Source organism: Papio anubis, chromosome 4, assembly GCF_008728515.1.
Source record: "Papio anubis isolate 15944 chromosome 4, Panubis1.0, whole genome shotgun sequence".
Classification (NCBI taxonomy): Eukaryota; Metazoa; Chordata; class Mammalia; order Primates; family Cercopithecidae; genus Papio; species Papio anubis.
The window spans coordinates 114597351-114621929 of NC_044979.1; the positions used below are offsets into that span (position 1 = coordinate 114597351).

Consider the following 24579-nt stretch of genomic DNA (forward strand, 5'->3'; position numbering starts at 1 on the left):
GATCTTGTGATCCGCCCACCTCGGCCTCCCAAAGCGCTGGGATTACAGGCATGAGCCGCTGTGCCTGGTCGAGATGGCGTTTTACCGTGTTGGTCAGGCTGGTCTCGAACTCCTGACCTCAAGTGATCCACCAGCCTCAGCCTCCCGAAGTGCTGGGATTACAGGCGTGAGCCACCATGCCTGGCCAAAAATTGGGATTTTAAACCAAAAGGAAAAACCTTTGATGAACTGAACATCAGGCTCTGAAGTCAGCCAGATCTAGGTTTGAATCATAGCTCTGTCATTTTCTATCTACTAGTTGAATGTTTTTTGGCATAGCATACAATTTCTGTGACCCTTAGACTCCACATCTATAATGTGGGGGGAATAAAATTTCTTAGTCAGTAGAGTACTCAGCAAAGGGCCTGGCAAATGGTTAAGTGCTCAGTATAGAATTCAAATAATTCCATTACCATTTCAGTCATAAATGCACACTTTTCCATAATCTAACATCTCTCAAATTGGGATGTCTCATAATTGATGGTGTATCATGATTTAATTGGCAGGTTTTTTTCCTAGTGGTTTGTAAAAAATGGTGCTACAGATCAATAGCATGTAAGAGTCAATATACCATGGTATCAATCATTGTAAAGCTATATTCCCAATTTCTGTTCCAAGGTTACTCTGAATAACCAATCTGAGATTTAAAATATTTAAAGTCTGAGCAAAATATTTCTAATACATCATGAACAGAACAGTTTTGAGACAAATTAATTTTGTAAAAAATGGTTTATCAATTCCATTTTTGTATAAAACACGTGGGAGAAACCTAGCCAATCAACACACAACTGTCACCACATGAAAAGGTACTTTTATCAAACTTCGAGTCTAAGAACGTACAAATGTTTCTTTTATCATGTCTACAGTAATTGTCTATGCTTTTCCATTTAACTGTTGTTAAAAATTCCACATATCCCCATTATTTCTTCTGTCCCAGTTACAGTACAACGACAGGGAGGAAGAGGGTTGGTTAAAGCATCCCTCTAAGCAGTTTTCTGCTGTCCCTTCTTTCCAATCAGAGATTTGTGGATGTGAGGGATCACACCTAGAATGAAATTAAAAAAAGTTATTAAAAACTTTTAAAGTTTTTGCCTCAAGTAAGAAGTTAATTATACAAAAAATGAAATTAAGTCCCTTTTCATATTCTGATACTGTTAAACTATCTAAACCAATGGCTACCCCCTACGGGTCTGTGAACCCTTTAAAACTGTATGTAAAATTGTGTGACTTTCTGTGCATTTTTCGAGAAGAGTAACCACAGTTTTTTTTTTTTTTTTTTTTTTTTTTTTGAGATAGTCTCGCTTTGTCGCCAACGCTGGGGTGCAGTGGTGTAATCTCAGCTCACCGCAACCTGGGTTCAATTGATTCTTGTGCCTCCGCCTCCTGAGTAGCTGGGATTACAGGCATGCAACCATGCCCAGCTAATTTTTGTATTTTTAGTAGAGACGGGGTTTCACCACATTGGCCGGGCTGGTCTTGAACTCCTGACCTCGGGTGATCCGCCTGCCTATCAGCCTCCCAAAGTGTTGAGATACAGGTGTGAGCCACCGCGCCCAGCTGTAACCATCGCTTTCATGATGTTCTCTGAGGGTTATCCAAATAAGATTAAGAACCACCAACTTACCTCTCACTTTCACTGATCCTGACCCACTTTTCAAGTGTATTTATTTCAACCCTTCCCAGTGTATGTTATGCGACTTCTCCAACTCATTTTTCAAACACAGTTAAAAAGGTATGGGAAATATGTTAAACATCAGGCTTTAAGTATCACATGAAATTTAGATAAAGAACTGGCTAAAATAAAAATAGCATTACATATGGGTATAAGGAGAAATATTTATTCGGATCATTATGAAAAGAAGCTTAGAATTGTTATAGATTTAATATTTATGAAATTAAAGTTTATATGCTTTCTAGTTAACCAATCAAATATACTGTATCATTGATCTGAACGATATATTAGTCAGAAAGACCAGTAAGAATCAAGGCTTAAGTAGTAATACATACCACCCCCAGCTATGGTAGCCTTGATAAGAGAATCCAACTCTTCATCACCACGGATTGCAAGCTGCAAGTGACGCGGAGTGATACGCTTTACTTTGAGATCCTTAGAAGCATTACCTGCCAGCTCCAGCACCTACAAAGCATCCATGATTAGCATATCAAATGAAGGATGTTGGATTCCAAATGAAGGATCACTTAGCATTTGTACATATAAAACGCACAAACATTACATAAACTGATAACACATTTTTCTTTTCTTTTTTTTTTTTGAGACATAATCTCACTCTGTTACCCAGGCTGGAGGGCCAGGGGCGCAATCTCGGCTCACTGCAAGCTCTGCCTCTGGGGTTCGTGCCATTCTCCTGCCTCAGCCTCCTGAGTAGCTGGGACCACAGGTGTCCGCCACCACGCCCGGCTAATTTTTTGTATTTTTAGTAGAGGCGGGTTTCACCATGTTAGCCAGGATGGTCTTGATCTCCTGACCTCCTCGTGATCCACCCGCCTCAGCCTCCCAAAGCGCTGGGATTACAACTGTAAACTGCCACACCCAGCCAAAGTCACATATTTTAATATATACTTATAGTCCATTTTTGTACAACCCTTAATAGCTGAAATGCATTTCCTAATGCTTTTAGAAGTTTTCAAATGTATTTTTTAAATTTTTAAAAAATAAAAGAGACGGGACCTCACTATGTTGCCAGGGCTGGTGTCAAACCCTTGGCCTCAAGTGATCCTCCTACTTCAGCCTCTCAAAGTGCTGGGAATACAGGTGTGGGCCATCACACTCAGCCTAAAATATAATTTAAAATAATTTCTTTTTTTTGAGATGAAGTCTTGCTGTGTTGCCCAGGCTGGAGTGCAATGGCGTGATCTCAGCTCACTGCAACCACTGCCTCCTGGGTTCAAATGATTCTCCTGCCCCAGCCTCCGAAGCAGCTGGGACTACAGGCGCATGCCACCATGCCCGGGTAATTGTATATTTTTAGTAGAGATGGGGTTTTGGCTGGGCGCAGTGGCTCACGCCTGTAATCTCAGCACTTTGGGAGGCCGAGATGGGCAGATCACGAGGTCTGGAGATCGAGACCATCCTGGCTAACACAGTGAAATCCCATCTCTACTAAAAATACAAAAAAATTAGCCAGACCTGTAGTCCCAGCTATTCAGGAGGCTGAAGCAGGAGAATGGTGTGAACCCAGGAGGCAGAGCTTGCAGTGAGCCGAGATGGCGCCACTGCACTCCAGCCTAGATGACAGAGCAAAGACTCCTTCTCAAAAAAAAAAACAAAAACAAAAACAAAAAACCAAAAACACCAGACACAGGATTTCACCATATTGGCTAGGCTGGTCTCAAACTCCTGACCTTGTGATCTGCCTGCCTCGGCCTCCCAAAGTGTTGGGATTACAGACCTGAACCACCGCACCAGGCCACCTCTTCGTTTTAAATAGAGCAGTGTTGGGTATACATGAGAATCAACTGAACTTTAAAAATACAAAAATCAGCCGGGTGTGGTGGCACACGCCTGTAATCCCAGCTACTCGGGAGGCTGAGGCAGGAGAGTTGTTAAACCCGGGAGGTGGAGGTTGCAGGAGCTGAGATCGCGCCACTGGAACTCCAGCCTGGGCCACAGAGCAAGACTCCATTTTTTTGGTGACGGAGTCTCGCCTGTCAGCCCAGGCTGGAGTGCAGTGGCCGATCTCAGCTCACTGCAAGCTCCTCCCGCCTCCCGGTTCACCATTTCTCCTGCCTCAGCCTCCCCCGAGAAGTTGGGACTACAGGCACCCTGCCACCTCGGCCTCGCTGTTTTTTAGGCTTTTAGTAGAGACGGGTTTCCACTGCGGCTGGGGCCAGGATGGTCTCGATCTCCCGACCTCGTGATCCACCCGTCTCGGCCTCCCAAAGTGCTGGGATTACAGGCTTGAGCCACCGCGCCCGGCCTACAAGACTCCATTTAAAAAAAAAAAAAAAAAAAAAAAAAAAAAGGTTGACTGCACCCACACATTCATTGTCTAATCTTGACCTAAATTGTTTTTGTTTGTTTGTTTGTTTTCAGACGGACTCTTGCTTTGTCACCCAGGCTGGAGTGCAGTGGCGCGATCTCAAATCACTGCAAGCTCCGCCTCCCAAGTTCAGGCCATTCTCCTGCCTCAGCCTCCCGAGAAGCTGGGATTACAGGCGCCCATCACCACTCCCAGCTAATTTTTTTTGTATTTTTAGTAGAGACGGGGTTTCATCACGTTAGCCAGGATGGTCTCAATCTCCTGACCTCATGATCCGCCAGTCTCGGCCTCCCAAAGTGCTGGGATTACAGGCGTGAGCCACCGCGCCCAGCCTGTTTTTTTTTTTTTAAGACACTGTCTCACTGTCATGCAGACTGGATTGCAGTGGTGCAATACTTGGCTCACTGCAGCCTCAACCTCCTGGGCTCAGGTAATCCTCCCACCTCAGCCTCTCCAGTAGCTGGGACTATAGGTGCATACTATCACATCTGGTTAATTTTTTGTATTTTTTTGTAGAGACAGGGTTTTGCCATGTTGTCCAGGCTGGTCTGGAAGTCCTGGACTCAAATGATCTGCCTGCCTTGACCTCCCAAAGTGCTGAGATTATAGGCATGACTCACTGTGTTAACTTTAAACATTTTCACCAAAGTTCCCAAAGATTAAAAAAAAGGGGTGCTTAGATGGGGCTTGAACCTTGTGAACCAGAATGCTGAATACAAGCCACCACACCCAGCCAAAGTCATATATTTTAATATATCCACGTGGTCTATTTCTGCACAACCCTTAATAGCTGAAATTTCTTTCTTTTTTATTTTTTTTGAGATAAGAGTCTCGCTCTGTTGCCAGGCTGCAGTGCAGTGGCATGATCTCGGCTCACTGCAACCTCTGCCTTCTGGATTCAAGCGATTCTCCTGCCTCAGCCTCCTGAGTAGCTGGGACTACATACAGGTGCCCGCCACCATGCCCAGCTAATTTTTGTATTTTTAGTAGAGATGGGGTTTCACCATGTTGGCCAGAATGGTCTTGATCTGTTGACCTCATGATCCGCCCACCTCAGCCTCCCAAAGTGTTGGGATTACAGGCGTGGGCCACAGTGCCCAGCTGTGAAATTTCTTAACGCTTTTAGAAAAGTTTAAAAATGTATTTTAATTAAAATTAAAATTAAAAAATTTAAAAAAAATACAAGAGGCCAGGTGGCCTCTTTTAATAGAAGGTGGCTCATGTCTGTAATCCCAGCACTTTGGGAGGCTGAGGCGGGCAGATCCAGGAGTTTGAGATCAGCCTGGCTAACATGGCAAAACCTTGTCTCTACAAGAAAATAACAAAAATTAGCCGGGTGTGGTGATGTATACCGCTAGCCCTAGCTACTCCGGAGGCTGAGGTGGGAGAATTGCTGGAACCCAGAAGGCAGAGGTTGCAATGCGCAGAGATCATGCCACTGCATTCCAGCCTGGGAGACAGAGAGAGACCCTGTCTCAAAACAAACAAACAAGAAAACCCCAAAAAACAAAACACCTCTTAATCATGACACAGCTAAGCTGAAACTATCCATAATATCCATAATTCAATGTTAAATTCCCAGTGGGACACAGATGACTTGGTGAGATTAATGAAAAAATGACAGCAATGATAACTGACATACAGATTAAAAGCTAAATTCCTCAGCCTAGCTCCCAATCACATCTTCCCCAAGTAAGACCCTTCTGTTTCTACTAGAATGTTACTCAAATTACTTCCCCAGCCTGGAATGTAGGTGAAGTTTCACGACTTCCCAATGGATTTTTTTTTTAGGAGGAATACGGATGGGGAAAGTGGTGGTCTACGACCCAAGAATTAAGAACTCCTGCCCAATTAACTTGTCTTCCTGAAATTTCAAACTAAGTAAGATACAGCAATTTTGTATGTATAATCCTGCAGAGAACCAGAAGAACACATTGAGTCTTTTACTTCTAATATCATATTTGTGATTTTTATGTATCATCACACTGGCAAAACTTTACATCATCGCAAATCTTCATAAACTAAAACACTATGCTGTAACTTCACAAATACTTCTACTGATTATATACATACTTCAAAGTTCACTGGGGTATGGTGGCTTATGTCTGTAATCCCAGCACCTTGGGAGGACCACTTGAGGCTAGGAGTTGGAAACCAGTCTGGGCAACATAGGGAGCCCCCGACTCCACAAAAAATAAAAATAAAAAATTAGCAACTGGCGTGGTGGCTCACACCTGTAATCTCAGCACTTTGGGAGGCTGAGGTGGGTGGATCACCTGAGGTCAGGAATTCAAGACTGACCTGGCCAACATGGTGAAACCCCGTCTCCACTAACAATACAAAGATTAGCCAGGTGTGGTGGCGGGTGCCTGTAATCCCAGTTACTGGTGAAGCTGAGGCAGGAGAATTGCTTGAACCCAAGAGGTGGAGGTTGCAGTGAGTCAAGATTGCGCCACTGCACTCCACCTGGGGTACAGAGCAAGACTCTATCTCAAAAAAAAAAAAAAATTAGCCAGGTGTGGTGGCACAAACCTGAAGTCACAGTTACTAGGGAGGCTGAGGCAGGAGGATCCCTTGAACCCAGGAGGTTTGAGGTTGGAATGAGCTATGATCATGCCACCGTACTCCAGCCTAGGTGACAGAGTGAGACCCAGTCTCAATATAAATAAATGAAAATAAAAGATAAGAGATTGCTGGCCTTTGCTTAACTTTAAAATTTTTTTTTTTTTTTTTTTTGAGACGGAGTCTGGCTCTGTCGCCCAGGCTGGAGTGCAGTGGCCGGATCTCAGCTCACTGCAAGCTCCGCCTCCCGGGTTCACGCCATTCTTCTGCCTCAGCCTCCCGAGTAGCTGGGACTACAGGCGCCTGCCACCTCGCCCGGCTAGTTTTTTGCATTTTTTAGTAGAGACGGGGTTTCACCGTGTTAGCCAGGATGGTCTCGATCTCCTGACCTCGTGATCCGCCCGTCTCGGCCTCCCAAAGTGCTGGGATTACAGGCTTGAGCCACCGCGCCCGGCCTAAAATTTTTTTACTTTGAGATAGGGTCTTGCTCTGTCACACAGCCTAGTCTGGAACTCCAGGACTCAAGTGTACAATCTACCCACTTCAGCCTCCCAAAGTGCTGGCATTACAGGCGTGAATCACCGTGCCCAGTCCCTTGCTTAGCTTTAAAAACAAGTACACCAAGGTTCTTTTACATTAGTATTGGGTAATAGCTGACAAGATGCATCTCAAACTGCGCTGTTAAAGAAACCAATGAGGCCGGACGTGGTGGCTCAAGCCTGTAATTCCAGCACTTTGGGAGGCTGAGGCAGGTGGATCACCTGGTCAGGAGTTTGAGACCAGTGTGGCCAATATGGTGAAACCCTGTCTCAACTAAGAATACAAAAATTAGCTGGGCACAGTGGTGCACACCTGTAGTCCTAGCTACTTGGGAGGCTGAGGTGGGAGAATTGCTTGAATCCGGGAGGCAGAGGTTGCAGTGAGTGGAGACTGGCCATTGCACTCCAGCCTGGGAAACAAGAGTGAAACTCTATCTCCAAAAAAACAAAAAAGCCCCAATGAGCATAATATGTCTTTTTTCAAATATATTCCATGGGTTTATGTCACTTAGACTAGTGCACCTTCTGGACTGCCATATACAACAGACATTCCTGTACAAACCTCTGCAGTGAGGTACTCCAGAATCGCAGCACTGTACACGGCAGCAGTGGCACCCACCCTTCCATGGCTTGTGGTGCGAGTCTTCAAGTGTCTGTGGATGCGGCCCACAGGAAACTAAAAGAGAGATGTCTTAGTGGGAAGCACTGCAGAGTCTTAACATTGCACTGACTGTAATCAAAGGCTGAAAAATGTGAGTAAGCATGAAATAATAAAAAACTTGATCACACATATCAGAAGTCAAATCTATTAGGCAATTAACAGTTCCCAGGGCCTGTGTCTATGTTCTGGTAATCAGTCCAAAATCTTTAACCTCTGCATAATATGGAGAATATCACTCTAAAATGAAGAAAAACCATGCAGGGCTTTCATCAACTATACATTCAACATGACCCATGGATCAAATTCCTGTCTAGTTAATTTCTTCAGATAAAAGGCACATGCAACTTTGAACCTCCAATGCCTTCCTCAGATCTTATTAAATGTTCTTTCTTCAGTTTCAAGAGGTGATCTGATAGTTAAGAAAAATCAGTACTATTATCTCATTGTGATTCTACTTTCCGAAAAAGAGGGTACTTTTCTCATTTCAGAGTATCCTAATCCCACTTGTCTGTGCCCTTTATTATTTTTTTTATTGAGACAGAGTCTCACTCTGTCGCTGAGGCTGGAGTGCAGTAGTGCCATCTTGGCTCACTGCAACCTCCGCCTCCCGGGTTTCAAGCGATTCTCCTGCCTCAGCCTCCTGAGTAGGTGGGATTATAGGCATGCCAGGACGCCTGGCTGTTTTGTATTTTTAGTAGAGACGGTTTTGCGTGATCTGCCCACCTTGGCCTCCCAAAGTGCTGGGATTACAGGCATGAGCCAGTGCGCCCAGCCTGTCTGTGCCCTTTCTTACAGGCCTACCTCATGCCTTCACTGTTGCATTATTTCAACAGCTACAATTACTTCCTTTTCGCTGGTTCCTTTCCTTCTACAGACTTTACTGAAAACTTCACAATCTATGAAAACTGCTTCCAGTTACAGTCTAGAAAGTCTCTTTCCAAAGACTGAATTTAAAAAACAAATCCTGAAACCCTTACTTTCTTGTCACCCATTTTTTCCTAACCCTAACTTGGTTTCTGTTAAACAGTACTTTTGAAGGCCAGCAGTGACATTTTACTTCCTTAATAAACACAAGCAATCTTTTTTTTTTTTTTTTGCATTTATACTTCGTCTCTAAGTGACCAAAAGCTTCTTAAGAGCAAGATTTATGTCTTCTTTTCCTTTGTATCCTTAGTAACCAGTATGTTGTCTGGCATACAGTAGGCCCTCAAAAACATTTCTTCTTAGACTTCAGAGTTCTCATACCAACCCTGACTACTCCTCAGCATTTTCTTAAAGTTTTTGAGGGGTCCTCCAATATCCTTGTGCTCCTTTCTCATTCTCTTAGGTTAGGAAACTCATCCATAACATAAACTATCAATTTTACATAAATGATCTCAAATTCCTAATTCTATCACCTCTCTTAGAAAGCTGAACTCATGTTTCCAACTTCTGGACATTTTCACATGGATGCTTTAGTGAACTTCAAAATGATCCCATTTAAATTTACTCATAACTTGACCCTATTACAAACTCCTCTGTTCCTTAGGTTCTAAGCCTTAGAGAAACTTCTGACTTCCTCTTACCCTTATACTGCTTCACCTATTTTCTGCACACACATGATTTCTACTGCTTCCCATTCAAGTATGTTACTTTATTCCTAAATCACCGCAATAATCTCCATTGGCCTTCCATTTTCTACTTCAAATTAAGTATGCCTTAAAATAAATTCTAATTAGGAATATACATGGAAACCTAAAATACAGAATGTGCACATCAATATAAATTTCCATCCCCCTTCTTTCGGTATCATCTGGATCATGTTGTCCTCTTGCTTAAACTCTCAATGGCTTACCACTGCCAAGAGGATAACAGTTTACAGTTTGGCCTTCCAAGTTTCCTGATTAAAAGTATTTCTCGGCCAGGCACAGTGGCTCACGCCTATAATCCCAGCACTCTGGGAGGCTGAGGCGGGCGGATCACGAGGTCAAGAGATTGAGACCATCCTGGCCAACAAGGTGAAACCCCGTCTCTACTAAAAATACAAAAACTAGCTGGGCATGGTGGTGCGCACCTGTAGTCCCAGCCACGCAGGAGGCTGAGGCAGAAGAATCGCTTGAATCCAGGAGGCAGAGGTTGCAGTGAGCCGAGATCGCACCACTGCACTCCAACCTGGTGATAGAGCGAGACTCTGTCTCAAAAAAAAAAAAAAAAAAAGTTTGTAGTAATACAAGTAGACTTCTGTAATCGATGAAACATAGGTCATAAATTACAACAGTAAAGAAAATAGTAATGTAACGACAGCATGGATTCATTACCTGTAGCCCAGCTCTCTGTGAGCGAGATACTGCCTTAGCCTTGGCCTTCCCACTGTCCTTTCCAGCTTTGCCTCCAGCCTAAATGCAAAAAAAAATTTTTGAATGAAAAGAGTTGAAAATACTACTTCAAAAATATTCTGGAAACAGAATTTCTTCTACTTTTACTTTAGGTAGTTAAAAATATGTAGGTGATCCCCTTCCTCATATACATGGGATTCTATCACCTTTTATAATTTCTATCAAAGAAGTCAAACCTTAAACGCTTATTGAAAATATGAGATTTTTCTTTTTTCTTTTTTTTTGAGATGGAGTCTAGCTCTGTTGCCCAGGTTGGAGTGCAGTGGGGCAATCTTGGCTCACTGCAAACTCCGCCTCCCAGGCTCAAGTGATTCTCCTGCCTCAGGCTCCTGAGTAGCTGAGATTACAGGTGCGCACCACCACACACAGCTAATTTTTGCATTTTTAGTACAGATGAGGTTTCACCATGTTGGCCAGGCTGGTCTTGAACTCCTGACCTCAAGTGATCCACCCGCTTTGGCCTCCCAAAGTGCTGGGATTACAGGCATGAGCCACAGTGCCAGGCTGAAAAATATGAGATTTATAAAAACTAACATATTTATCAATTTCCAGATTGAAGAATCTTGCAAGTCAATATAACTTTTATGCATACATGAAATATTTCACAATTTTTATCAATGTCAATGTAACATATATTACTTCCACAGAAATATTTAGAACTCTCAGAAAAATAAAGCATATTCCAAGAAAAAAAAAACCCTCAAAAAATTAAACACAGAATTGTCATATAGTCTAACAATTCCATTTCTAGGTATACACCCAAAAATTGAAAGCAATGATTCAAACAAATACTTGTACACCCATGTTCACAGAAGCTTTATTCAGAATAGCCAAAAGGTGGAAACAATCTTGAGTGTCCAATGATGGATGAACAAAATGATATATATATAATGGGATAGTATTCAGCTTTAAAAAGGAAATTCTGACACAAGCTACAACATAAATGGGCCTTGAGGACATTATGCTAAGGAAAATAAGACAGTTACAAAAAAGACAAATACCATATGATTCTACTTATGAGGTTCCTAAAATAGTAAAGTTCATAGTCAGCAGATTTGTGGTTGCCAGTGGTAGCTGCTTCCTGGGTTCAAGTGATTCTCCTGCCTCAGCCTCCTAAGTAGCTGGTAGTACAGGTGTGCATCACCACACCCTGCTAATTTTTGTATTTTTAGTACCAACAAGGCTTCCGTACGTTGGCCAGGCTGGTCTTGAACTCCTGACCTCAAGCGATCTGCCTGCCTTGCCCTTCCAAAGTACTAGGATTACAGGCGTAAGCCACCGCGCCTGGCCGAGTTACTGTTGAATGGGTAGAGTTTCCACTTGGGAAGATGAAAAAGTTCGAGACAGATGGCAGTGATGGTTGCACACTATAAATGTACTTAATGCCACTGAACTGTACGCTTAAAAAAAACCCTATTTCTGCATGAAAAAGGTAAAGTATGTGCAAATGTAATGACCTATTAAGTAAATATGGGGTATTATAAAGTATGTGTGTACACACATATTTCTAGAAGGTGACACAATAAATTAGAAATGCTATTTGCCTCTAAGGAGGAAATACTAAGGGTCTGACTTAAGAAAACTAATTTTCTCTCATATATTTTGTTTTTACCATTTAAATAGATTATTTCTTTACTGTTAAATCAGTTTACAGGATTGGCTGTTTGAGGGGCTATACTTTCAAAACAGATGGTAAGCTTTGAAATGGCATATCCCCTTTGTAGCTAACCCTTTCCTTAAAGATTTTTTAAAGCTAAAAATTACCCCTGTATACTTCCTCTAATCGCATGTCTAAGTGAATTAAGCGCGTCACCCAAGATAATATGGAAGAAAAACAGTAAAACCTTGGCAGGTATTAGAAACAGGAAAAATAAAAATCTAAAAACTAATTCATACTCACTCTCTTACATTAGGTAATTCAGCAAGAGACTGATTTAAGTTTATCAGTAAGAACTGAGATGCTCTTGATTTCTACCAGAATGCCTCATATATTTCAATAATTTTGACTATGTTGTTATATAAGAAAAATATAATTTTTGGATTTTTGAGGTCGGCTCCCCTAACAAGACAGGTCTTACTTCTCAAATAAAAAACCCTTTTTATCTCTATTTGCCTAATACATAACACTTAAAAACCTCTCAACTGGCATCTAAAATTATAATCACTGTCTTCCTATGACTGGATTGGAAAAAATAAGAACTAGTCACTAATGAAAAGCCAACAACTACAAAACTCCCCAGGCTCCCCAGGTCATATAATAACTACTCTGCTTAAGCAATTTTATCCTCACTGTTTCAGATATGTCGTATTTGCTGTTCTATTTGCTTTTTAAAGAAGTAGACATATAGTCAGATTTTAAAAGCCTCAATACATTAAATGACTAGTTCCAATATTTAGAGACTCTCGATACAATTCTCATACTTAACAAAAGAAAACTTTCATGGTATCAAACTTATCTGAATATAAAATTATATAGTAAATGGATAATTACTTTCTTTCCGATATCCCCTCAAACTGTATATATAGCCTCCCTACTTTGAACATTCATTTTAATTGGTGCTTGAGAAACCAAATATAATTTTTTAATTCCAAGAATTCACTTCATATTAACCTAAGGTTGCTGGTTTTTAAAAATTACACACACATACACACACACACACACACACACACACAAGAGGAAGAGGGAGTTCATTTCACTTGGATAAACTTGCAAACTCGATACTAAGACACTTTCATGTCAGTTTTAACAGACATCTGCTTACTTCCTTTCACGTTTAAAATCTATCAAGAACGACAACTCAATGTCTCCTGCATTTTAGCTTATGTTAATACTTATGTATTTTTAGCTACTGGTAAGTGGATGTAAAACATATAGCGTATCACTAGAGACTGAAAAATATCTAAGAAACTAGAATCGGCCGGGCGCGGTGGTTCACGCCTGTAATCCCAGCACTTTGTGAGGCCGAGGCAGGCGGATCACGAGGTCAAGAAATCGAGACCATCCTGGCCAACATGGTGAAACCCAATCTCTACTCAAAATACAAAAAATTAGCTGGGCGTGGTGGCGCACACCTGTAGTCCCAGCTACTCGGGAGGCTGAGGCAGGAGAATCGCTTGAACCCAGGAGATGGAGGTTGCAGTGAGCCAAGATCGCGCCATTGCACTCCAGCCTGGCGACAGACTGAGACTCCGTCTCAAACAAACAAACAAAAAACTACAATCATGAAAATCATCTGTTTGAGCAAATCCTTTTACAGATTAGATGTAGGCTGTACCTCAGTTTGTTAAAGTATAGTACTTTACAATAACAATAAACTATACGTAAGACGTTGGAAGCAATTGTCCCTAAAGTCTATTCCAGCTATAAGATTTGGGTATTTTACAATAACCAAACATTTTGTCCTCTCGACTGGCCAATCTGTTTATAGTTAGGTGTTAAGTCTATTAAATACCGTATCTGACACATCAAGCACAAATCATCTAATATTATCTGCAGTATGAGAAATGACAGCCTGGTGTTAACTTTTAAGCAGGTAGCTCCCGTTGAAGTAACCTTTCCACAGAATGCTTAAAGCACGAATACCGGCAAAAATAAGATTCCATAATAACAGTCTTACTATTTTTACACAATCTTTGATGCAACTCAGAGCGTATCCTTTAGCACTTTCTCCTTTCCCTCAACTTTAAAATGGGGCTGAAGTTCTATTCACTTTCATTTTTTTAAAGCCACACTTTTCTTATCTAGATCTGAATTTCAGAATGAAAAGATGAATGCTTTAAGACTGAAAATTCATAGCAAGGGCAAAGGAAAGTACCGTTTTATAATGAAAACCGCAAACTGCATGGGGGTCAGAAGATAATGGGCGTTCATTTCAAACCTGTGCAATCACCTAGAACAAATCGTGTGGTTCTGGTCTATAAAACCATTCTTTGTAGCTCAAAAGACCACAAATACAAGCACCCTTTCGCAGAAACCCTCAAATTGACTGCCAGAGAGATTACGTAACCAAACATCGCCAAAGACTTATCTAACTTGTATAGCGGCAGCCGGTTTGACCTCATTCATACAGAGGAGCGATCACATTAAGATCCGGCACTTGTTTCTACCTTTCCAAGCCGGATTCTGGCGTCCTCCTCCTTCTAAGACGGGCGGTGCAGCGTCACCAGCGCCGGGACAGACCTGTCCGGCTCGGAACAGACTTCGCGCTCTACCCGGCCAGGCCCAGCTCTCACCCGGGGACCCGTGTCGGGCTCCGCAGCCGGGATATGGCGCCCCCCGGCGGGTGGCGAAGGGCTCGGCCGGACGAAGCCCCGACACCCGCAAACTCCCGACTCCACAGGTAGCGGCGCCGACGCCGGGGCCTTCGCGCTCTGCTCCCCCGGCCCTGTCCTAGGCCCCGTGCCCCCGACCCACCCGGCCGCCCTTACCATGTTCTCGGCGCCGACTCTGCCTCCGCTCGGCCGCGCGCCCTCCCGCTGACGACCCGCGCCGCCGCCGCCGCTCTCGCAGCACCGACCGCCGCCGCCGGAGCCGGACAATACCCCGTGCCCGCCTCGCGCTGCTGCGGCCAATGCCCGCTTGTCTTGCTGGTTCGAACCCCAGCGACTGTTCAATCGCGCGCCTCCTTCTAGCCAGACCCCGCCCCCCCGGCACCGCCTACCTAACGGCTGTTTGTTTTTGCACACGGCACGCGGAGGCGGGGCTTCCAGTCCAATAGTGACGCCCTCTCCGCCTTTCACCAGGCACCCAAGCCTGACGAACAGAAAAGCAAACCAATGAGATTGGACACCTAGCAGACGAAAGCCAATGAAAATATCGCCCGCGAGCAAGGGAGGCGGGCCACTGAGAAGGACAGCAAAATTAGCTAATGAGGTGAAGCGATTGCAGGCGCTGTGGCTTTCCCGCCCATTCGCGGCGTTGGTTTTCCCGCTTCTGAGACTTGTTTGGGGAGCTAAAGACTTTTGGACGTGCTTCTGCTGGTGGGTTTTCACAAAGACTGTGAGGATTTATTCGTCTTAGGACGTGTGGATCAGGAGGGCGCTGGGTTTCAAGGTTAGGCAGCCCTCATGCTCAGCCGTTATTCTGGGGGACTGACTCCCCTGACGTCCTCTCAGCGCGGACCCTGGCAATCCGCGGCAGACTGAGGCGGGAGAATCGCTTGAACCCGGGAGGCGGAGGTTGCAGTGAGCCGAGATCGCGCCACTGCACTCCAGCTGGGCGACACATCGTCTCAAAAAAAAAAAAAAAAAAAAAGCTATCAATTGGCTACCTGTTGTTATTTGTATGATAAATTCTTTTTCCTTTTTTAGAGACGGAGTCCTGGGACCACAGGCGCGCGCCCCAATGCCCAGCTAATTTTTGTATGTTTAATAGAGACGGGGTTTCCCTGTGTTGGTCAGGCTGGTCTCGAACTCCTGACCTCAGGTGATCTGCCCGCCTCTGCCTCCCAAAGTGCTGGCATTACAGGAGTGAGCCACCGCGCCCGGGGTGTATTACAAATTATAAGAATACGAAGATAACGGGGCCGGCTTGGTGGCGCGGACCTGTAGCCTCCGCTACTGTCAAGACTGAGACACGAGGATCTCTTGAGCCCAGGAAGTCGAGGCTGCAGTGAGTCATGATCGCACCACTGCACTCCAGCTTGGGAGACAGAGCATACCCTGTCTTAAAAAAAAAAAAAAGGTAATGGATGAGGCCGATAGTCAGGAATGAAATGACAATTGGGTGTGCATGGGATTGTGTATGTGGGGACAGGGGGTGGGCATAACCGAAGTCCCATACTCATGTCCCTCTAGGCCTTATACATTTTGCAGACCTCACAGAGCTCAGACTGTCGTGAGCCGTTTTTCTTCTCAGCCTCTTCAGTGTGCTTATTTTGCTTACATCATTAGGTTAAAATTTGGAGGGTAACTCCCAGCTAGAAAGGAAGAAAAACTCTAAAGTGGAATCGCCTTCCCCCGGAAGCTGTTGTAAAAATTAAAGGATGTATGTGAGTGCACAGGCTCTTCAGCGATCGTTTTTCTTCCGCGGTGTTTCCACTATTTATTTATGTATTTATTTACTTTTTGAGATGAAGTCTGGCTCTGTTGCTCAGGCTGGATGGAGTGCAGTGGTGTGATTTCAGCTCACTGCAACCTTCGCCTCCTGAGTTCAAGTGATTCTCCTGCCTCAGCCTCCTAAGTAGCTGAGACTACAGGCTCCCGCCACTATTCCCCGCTAATTTTTGTATTTTTAGTAGAAATGGGGTTTCACCATGTTGGCCAGGCTGGTCTTGAACTCCTGACCGCAAGTGATCCTCTCGCCTCAGCCTCCTAAAGTACTGGGATTACAGGCGTGAGCCTGTTTCCACTATTTATTTATTTATTTATTTATTTATTTATTTTATATTTATTTTTTTTTTTTTTGAGACGGAGTCTCGCTCTGTCGCCCAGGCTGGAGTGCAGTGGCCGGATCACAGCTCACTGCAAGCTCCGCCTCCCGGGTTTACGCCATTCTCCTGCCTCAGCCTCCCGAGTAGCTGGGACTACAGGTGCCTGCCACCTCGCCCGGCTAGTTTTTTGTATTTTTTAGTAGAGACGGGGTTTCACCGTGTTAGCCAGGATGGTCTCGATCTCCTGACCTCGTGATCCGCCCGACTCGGCCTCCCAAAGTGCTGGGATTACAGGCTTGAGCCACCGCGCCCGGCCTGTTTCCACAATTTAAAAAGGCCCATCACCCTATCATCATCATCTCTTACAGTCTGGGCAATATGAGCTTTCTGGGAGAACCAGCTTCATTTCTTTTTTTTTTTTTTTTTTTGAGACGGGGTTTCACCATGTTAGCCAGGATAGTCTCGATCTCCTGACCTCGTGATCCACCCGCCTCGGCCTCCCAAAGTGCTGGGATTACAGGCTTGAGCCACCGCGCCCGGCCCAGCTTCATTTCTTAACTGAAGAAATGGACTTAGGTGAACTTAGTCATTTGCTTGAGACCGCATAGCCTGCAGATAACGAAGATACCAGCTCACATTTGTTCCAACTCATTCCAGCTTTAAATTCTTTAATTCTTTTCACAGTATGATGCATTGACTGTGCTAGAATGTGTTCTTGGTGTTGGTGAGTTAATAGTGAAACAAGTTTCTGCCTTAGTGGAGATTCTGTTCTCATAGGATTTTCCCAGGCTGGCACTTTAGAAATTTGTATCCAGGCCGGTGATAGCTGTTCCAAAGTTTGAATCAGGAGAAGCAACTTTGGGGAAGTGAGTCTTTAAAAAAAGGTAACTTAAATTCGAGAAGAGGGTGAGCTTCTAAGTAAGAATTTGGAAAAATAAGGATGAAGGTGCAGACAACTGTGAGGAAGGGTGTCCAGTGAAATAGGAAGGAATGGAGCAATGTGCCCAGATTAATAGAAGCCTCAATACTATGTAGAAGAGTGGAGTTACTTCAGTAGCAATAGCCATTGTTAATTCTTGTTCCTCTGTGTTTCTGGCCTCAGTGGATGGCATTACCAATCTACTAAGGCATAAGCCTGCGAGTTATTCCTTTAACAGATCACTCAGTGCCTACTGCTTGCAGGCACTATGCTAGGTACTGAAGATTTGGTGATTAGCAAAATAGACATTGTCCTTGCCCTCATGGTCCTCTGCAGTGGGAGTCAGATGTTAAAGAAATAAACAAATACCGTATGTGAATTATAAGTTCAAGTGTGCTGAAGGAAAAGAACAGGGTGCTTTAAGAGAGAAACAGGGAATGTAGTTTAGTTGGCGTGGGTGGTGTTCCACAAAGAAAGAGCATGCAGGCTGGGCGCGGTGGCTCACGCCTGTAATCCCAGCAATTTGGGAGGCCAAGGTGGGTGGATCATCTGAGGTCAGGAATTCGAGACCAACCTGGCCAACGTGGCAAAACCCTGTCTCTACTAAAAATGCAAAAATTAGCCAGGCATGGTGGCGCATGCCTGTAATTTCCAGCTACTCGGGAGGCTGACCCAGGAAAATCACCTGAGCCCAGGAAGTGGAGGCTGCAGTGGGCTAAGATCACGCCATTGCACTTCAGCCTGGGCAACAGAGCAAGACTCCATTCCATCTTAAAAAAAAAAAACAAAAAAACTTGCCCTTGTGAAGGGATTGAAAGAAGTGTTCAATAATGTATAAGAAAGCACCTAGCACTGTACCTAGCACATAATAGCCAATAAATGTTAACTTCCTTCCCTAACAGGAAAATCATTTTCTCGCCACTCTCTACCCCTCAACCTTCATGTCATTGATTCAGATTTTTTTTTTTTGAGATGGAGTCTCGCTGTTTCGCCCAGGCTGGAGTACAGTGGTGCGATCTCAGCTCACTGCAAGCTCTGCCTCCTGGGTTCACGCCATTCTCCTGCCTCAGCCTCCCGAGTAGCTGGGACTACAGGCGCCCACCACCACACCCGGCTAATTTTTTTTTTTTTTTGTATTTTTAGTAGAGACGTGGTTTCACCGTGTTAGCCAGGATGGTCTCAATCTCCTGACCTCGTGATCTGCCCACCTCGGCCTCCCAAAGTGCTGAGATTACAGGCATGAGCCACTGTGCCCAGCTGATTCAGATTTTGATGAAAGTGGAGTTAGGTTGAAAAAAACTGGTTCTCATTGTAGACAATAGTAATCCTTTTACTGATTTATATATCATCACTGTAAATTATATGTCATCACTGTAAACACGGATGCCAGAAAAAAGTCTGCCTACCAACAGTTTTATAAACCAAGTGTGTTAGTAAAATCTAGTTTCTAGTGAACTAGGGTTACAAAAAAGGCAAAGATGAGTCAAAGAACACCAGTCTAACCAGAAAATTTTATATAATAGCATCTATAAATGATAAACTACAAACATGGACAAATTATTCAACTTTGGGCTGGGAATGGTGGCTCATGCCTGTAATTCTAAAGCTTTGGGAGGCCAAGGCATGAGCCACCAGGGCAGGAGTTTGAGACCAGCCTGGGCAACATGACAAGACTCCACTTCTACAAAAATTAAAAGAAAAAATTAGCTGAGCCGGGCGCGATGGCTCACACCTGTAATCCCAGCACTTTGGGAGGCCGAGACAGGCGGATTACGAGGTCAGGAGATCGAGACCATCCTGGCTAACACGGTAAAACCCCATCTCTACTAAAAATACAAAAAATTTTTTTTGCCACCGCACTCCAGCCTGGGCGACTGAGCAAGACTCCGTCTCAAAAAAGAAAAAAGAAAAAAATTAGCTGAGTGTGTAGTACATACCTGTGATCTCAGCTACTTGAGAGGCTGAGGTGGGCAGAGAACTTGAGCCCCGAGTTCAAGGCTGCAGTGAGCTATGTATGATCCTGTCACTGGTCACCAGCCAGGCAACAGAACCAGACAGTATCTCTTAAAAAAAAAATTATTCGGCCGGGCGTGGTGGCTCAAGCCTGTAATCCCAGCACTTTGGGAGGCCGAGACGGGCGGATCACGAGGTCAGGAGATTGAGACCATCCTGGCTAACATGGTGAAACCCTGTCTCTACTAAAAAATACAAAAACCTAGCCCGGCGAGGTGGCCGGCGTCTGTAGTCGCAGCTACTCGGGAGGCTGAGGCAGGAGAATGGCGTGAACGTGGGAGGCGGAGCTTGCAGTGAGCTGAGATCTGGCCACTGCACTCCAGTGCGACAAAGCGAGACTGTCTCAATAACAACAACAACAACAAAAAAAAAATACAAAAAACTAGCCGGGCGAGGTGGCGGGCGCCTGTAGTCCCAGCTACAGGAGAATGGCGTAAACCCGGAGGCGGAGCTTGCAGTGAGCTGAGATCCGGCCACTGCACTCTAGCCTGGGCAACAGAGCGAGACTCTGTCTCCAAAAAAAAAAAAAAAAAAAAAAAAATTATTCAATGTTGCTGGATTTAACCCAGTAATATATAGTATAATTGTTCTCAAAGTGTGATCCTTAGACCACCAGCATCAGCATCACTTGGAAATTGTTAGAAATGAATTCTTACCCCCACCCCAGACCTGCTGAATCTGACACTGAGGGTGGGACCTATAAGCACTCCAGGGGATTCTGGTGCATACTGAAATTTAAGAACCACTGGTATAGTATATGCTGCAGTACACAGTCCAGAGGCCACGTATTCCTTATAAAACTGAAGCACTAGCCGGGCGCGGTGGCTCAAGCCTGTAATCCCAGCACTTTGGGAGGCTGAGACGGGCGGATCACAAGGTCAGGAGGTCGAGACCATCCTGGCTAACACGGTGAAACCCCATCTCTACTAAAAAATACAAAAAACTAGCCGGGCGAGGTGGCGGGCGCCTGTGGTCCCAGCTACTCCAGAGGCTGAGGCAGGAGAATGGCGTAAACCCAGGAGGCAGAGCTTGCAGTGAGCTGAGATCCGGCCACTGCACTCCAGCCTGGGCGACAGAGCAAGACTCCGTCTCAAAAAAAAAAAAAAAAGAAAAACTGAAGCACTTGGCCAGGTGCGGTAGCTCATCCCTGTAATCCCAGCACTTTGGGAGGCTGAGGTGGGCAGATCAGCTGAGGTCAGGAGTTCCAGACCAGCTTGGCCAACATGGTGAAACCCCATCTCTACTAAAACAAAAAGCTGGCTGTGGTGGCGCATGCTTGTAGTCCCAGCTACTCTGGGAGGCTGAAGCAAGAGAATCATTTGAACCTGGGAGGTGGAGATTGCAGTGAGCCAAGATGGTGCCACTGCACTCCAGCCTGGGCAACAGAGCAAGACTCTGTCTCAAAAAAAAAAAAAAAAACTGGAGCACTCATTTAGCCTCTGGATGTCTACCCAGCAATTGGACTTGGCCAAAGGAAGCTATATTGCCCAAGTTTACACTCCTTTTCAGGGGGCCTACCTCCAGTGACCGGTGGATGGAGGATATATTGCCTAGCTCTTTTGCCTTAATTTGAGACAATTCTGAAGGGCCATTGCAGTTCCAGAGTTTCTTGTGTGATTAGTATTGACTTGATATAACTGCACTGAAGTTCAACTTCTGCTTAATCCTGCTTTCTCCATTTTCTCATAGTTATGTCCCCAAGAGCATTCCATACTATTGCCTCTTGAAAGCAAATCCCATTCGTTTCCTGGGAAACCTGAACTAAGACAATGACTTTTCTCTGCAAAAATGTAGTCAATTTTTTTTTTTTTTTTTTTTTGAGATGGAGTCTCGCTGTGCTCCCAGGCTGGAGTGCAGTGGCGTGATCTTGGCTCACTGCAAGCTCCGCCTCCCGGGTTCACGCCATTCTCCTGCCTCAGCCTCCCAAGTAGCTGAGACTACAGGCGCCCGCCACCACGCCCGGCTAGTTTTTTGTATTTTTAGTAGAGACGGGGTTTCACCATGTTAGCCAGGATAGTCTCGATCTCCTGACCTCGTGATCCACCCACCTCGGCCTCCCAAAGTGCTGGGATTACAGGCTTGAGCCACCGCGCCCGGCAATGTAGTCAATTTTTAAGTGGGCAAGATATTCACACGTACAAAATTTCAAAAGGTACAAAGGGTATACAGTGAAAAGGCTCCTCTGGGTGCAGTGACTCATCCCTGTAATGTCAGCATTTTGGGAGGTTAAGGCAGGAAGATCGCTTAAGTCCAGGAGTTGAAGACCAGTGTGGGTGACATAGTGAGACCCACATCTCTATGAAAAATAAAAAAAATAAGCCAGGCATGGTGGCGTGCACATGTAGTCCTAGCTACTCAGGAGGCTGAGGGAGAAGGATCACTTGAGCCCAGGAGTTTAAGGATGCAGTGAGCTGTGATTGTGCCACTGCATTCCAGCCTGAGTGAGAGCAAAACGCATACACACACACACAAAAATACTCCTCCCATCCTTGCCCTTAGCCATCAGTTTCACCTGTGCAGAGGTACCCAGTGTTGCTGATACAGTGAAGTGTGTTAGCATTTAGAGAATTCAGCCTTAAAGATTACTATGCTCGGCCAGGCGCGGTGGCTCAAGCCTGTAATCCCAGCACTTTGGGAGGCTGAGACGGGCGGATCACGAGGTCAGGAGATCGAGACCATCCTGGCTAACACGGTGAAACCCCGTCTCTACTAAAAAATACAAAAAATTAGCCGGGCGAGGTGGCGGGCGCCTGTAGTCCCAGCTACTCAGGAGGCTGAGGCAGGAGAATGGCGTAAACCCGGGAGGCAGAGCTTGCAGTGAGCTGAGATCCGGCCACTGCACTCCAGCCTGGGCGACAGAGCGACACTCCGTCTCAAAAAAAAAAAAAAAAAGATTACTATACATAGATTTGCAGGAGCTTTTATCCCTGTGTTCACTTTTAAATTCCATTTTAATGCTGCAGTGCTCTTCAAAATATAAAGACTGTAAGAGACAGAAATTTTCTTTTGGCTACTCTTGTAAAGGATAGCCAAATTCTCCTTTTTAAAGTACAGTCATGCATTGCTTACTGATGGGGATGCGTCCTGAGAAATGTGTCATTAGGAAATTTCATCATCATGTTCACATTATAGAGTGTACTTACACAAACCTAGATGGTATATATAGCCTACTAGACACCTAGCTATATGGCATAGCCTGTTGCTCCTAGGCTACAAATCTATACAGAATGTTACTAGTGCTGAATACTAGTGTAACATAATAGTATTTGTATACCTAAACATAGAAAAGGAACAGTAAAAATACAGTATATAAGATACAAGGCTGGGCGGGATGGCTCATGCTTGTAATCCCAACACTTTGGGAAGCTGAGGCAGGTGGATCACTTGAGGTCAGGAGTTCGAGATTAGCCTGGCCAATATGGTGAAACCCCGTCTCTACTAAAAATACAAACAGGTGGGTGTGGTAGCACGTGCCTGTGATCCCAGCTACTGGGGAGGCTGAGGAAGCAGAATCGCTTGAAACCAGGAGGCAGAGGTTGCAGTGAGCCAAGATTGTGCCATTGCACTTCAGCCTGGGCAACAAGAGCGAAACTCTGTCTCAGAAAAACAGAAACCCCCAAAAAGATACAAAATTGTACACCTGTATAGGGCACTTACCATAAATGGAGCTTGCAGGACTGGAAGTTACTTTGAATGATTCAGTGAGTGGGTGGTGAATGAATGTGAAGGCCTAGGACTTTATACTATATACTACTGGAGACTATGAACACTGTACATAGGCTCAACTAAATTTATAAAAATATTTTTTCTTCAATAACAAATTAACCTTAGCTTCCTGTAACTTTTTAACATTATAAACTTTACATTAAAAAAATTTTTTTTGAGTTTTTGTAAAACACTTAGCTTAAAACAAATACCTTGTATGACTGCACAAAAATGTTTTATTTCTTCATATCCATATTCTGTAAGCTTTTTGCTATTTATTTTATTGAGAAGGGATTTTACTCTGCTACCCAGGCTTCTGTGCAATGGCGTGATCTCAGCTCACTGCAACCTTCGCCTCCTGAGCTCAAGTGATTCTCTCACCTCAGCCTCCTGAGTAGCTGAGACTATGGGCACATATCACCAGGCCTGGCAAATTTTTGTATCTTTTGTAGAGATGGGGTTTCACCATGTTGCCCAGGCTGGTCTCCATCTCCTGGACTTAAGTGATCCTTCCCCTCTCGGACTCCTGGAGTGCTGGGATTACAGACCCATGAGCCATGGCACCTGGTCTATTTTTAATTTAAAAAAAAAATGTTTTTTCACTTTTAAAAACTTGTATGTTAAAAACGAAGAAACAAACACATATATTAGCCTTGGTCTATACAGGGTGAGGATCATCAATATCACTGTCTTCTACCTCCACATCTTGTCACACTGGAATGTCTTCAAGGGCATTAACACATATGGAGCTGTCATGTCCTGTGATAACAATGCCTTCTTGTGGATACCTCCTGAAGGACCTGCCTGAGACTGTTTTACAGTTCTTTTTTTATGAGTAGAAGGAGTACACTCTAAAATAATGATAAAGGGCCAGGTGCGGTGGCTCACGCCTGTAATCCCAGCATTTGGGAGGCCAAGGTGGTCGGATCACTTGAGGTCAGGAGCTTGAGACCAGCCTGGCCAACATGGTGAAACCCTGCCTCTACTAAAAAAAATTAGCCAGGTGTGGTGGCAGATGCCTGTAGTCCCAGCTACTTGGGAGGCTGAGACAGGAGAATCGCTTGAACCTGGGGCGGAGGTTGCAGTGAGCCGAGTCGAGTCACTGCACTCCAGCCTGGGCGACAGAGTGAGACTCCGTCTAAAGAAATAAAAAATAAAAATAAATAAAATATGGATAAAAAGTATCAGTAACGGTCGGGCGCGGTGGCTTATGCCTGTCATCCCAGCACTTTGGGAGGCCGAGGCTGGCAGATCACCTGAGGCCAGGAGTTCGAGACCAGCTGGTCAACATGGTGAAACCCTGTCTCTACTAGAAATACAAAAATTAGCTGAGTGTGGTGGCACGCATCTGTAATCCCAGCTACTCAGGAGGCTGAGGCAGGAGAATCACTTGA

General features: G+C 44.6%; 1 protein-coding gene and 1 long non-coding RNA gene across 4 annotated transcripts; one reads left to right on the forward strand and one right to left on the reverse strand.

Moving 5' to 3' along the window:
* Positions 1 to 749: 749 nt before the first annotated feature.
* Positions 750 to 15328, reverse strand: LOC101003234 (histone H2A.V). Of its 3 annotated transcripts, XM_009202997.2 has the most exons (5): positions 14606 to 15328; positions 10100 to 10177; positions 7704 to 7817; positions 2047 to 2176; positions 750 to 1084 (listed from the first exon to the last, which is right to left on the reverse strand). In XM_009202997.2, exons 1-5 carry the CDS (start codon positions 14606 to 14608, stop codon positions 1023 to 1025), a joined length of 387 nt encoding a protein of 128 aa, XP_009201261.1. In that variant the 5' UTR covers positions 14609 to 15328; the 3' UTR covers positions 750 to 1022. The 3 variants fall into 3 exon arrangements, with proteins under 3 accessions (XP_009201261.1, XP_003896074.1, XP_021791496.1); XM_003896025.5 differs by lacking the exon at positions 7704 to 7817; XM_021935804.2 differs by lacking the exon at positions 2047 to 2176.
* A 234-nt stretch (positions 15329 to 15562) lies between these two features.
* On the forward strand, positions 15563 to 16176 carry LOC103882860. The gene is made up of 2 exons (XR_644817.4): positions 15563 to 15860; positions 16070 to 16176. It is a non-coding gene; the product is annotated as an uncharacterized LOC103882860 (long non-coding RNA).
* Positions 16177 to 24579: the final 8403 nt, after the last annotated feature.

Bases quoted from the DNA above. Each gene is read 5' to 3' on its own strand.
- LOC101003234 (XM_009202997.2), bottom strand. The intron at 2,177-7,703 runs GTTTGTACAGGA...GATGCTTTGTAG, and splicing joins TGGAGTACCTCACTGCAGAG to GTGCTGGAGCTGGCAGGTAA. The intron at 1,085-2,046 runs GTATGTATTACT...ATTTCATTCTAG, and splicing joins GGCTACCATAGCTGGGGGTG to GTGTGATCCCTCACATCCAC.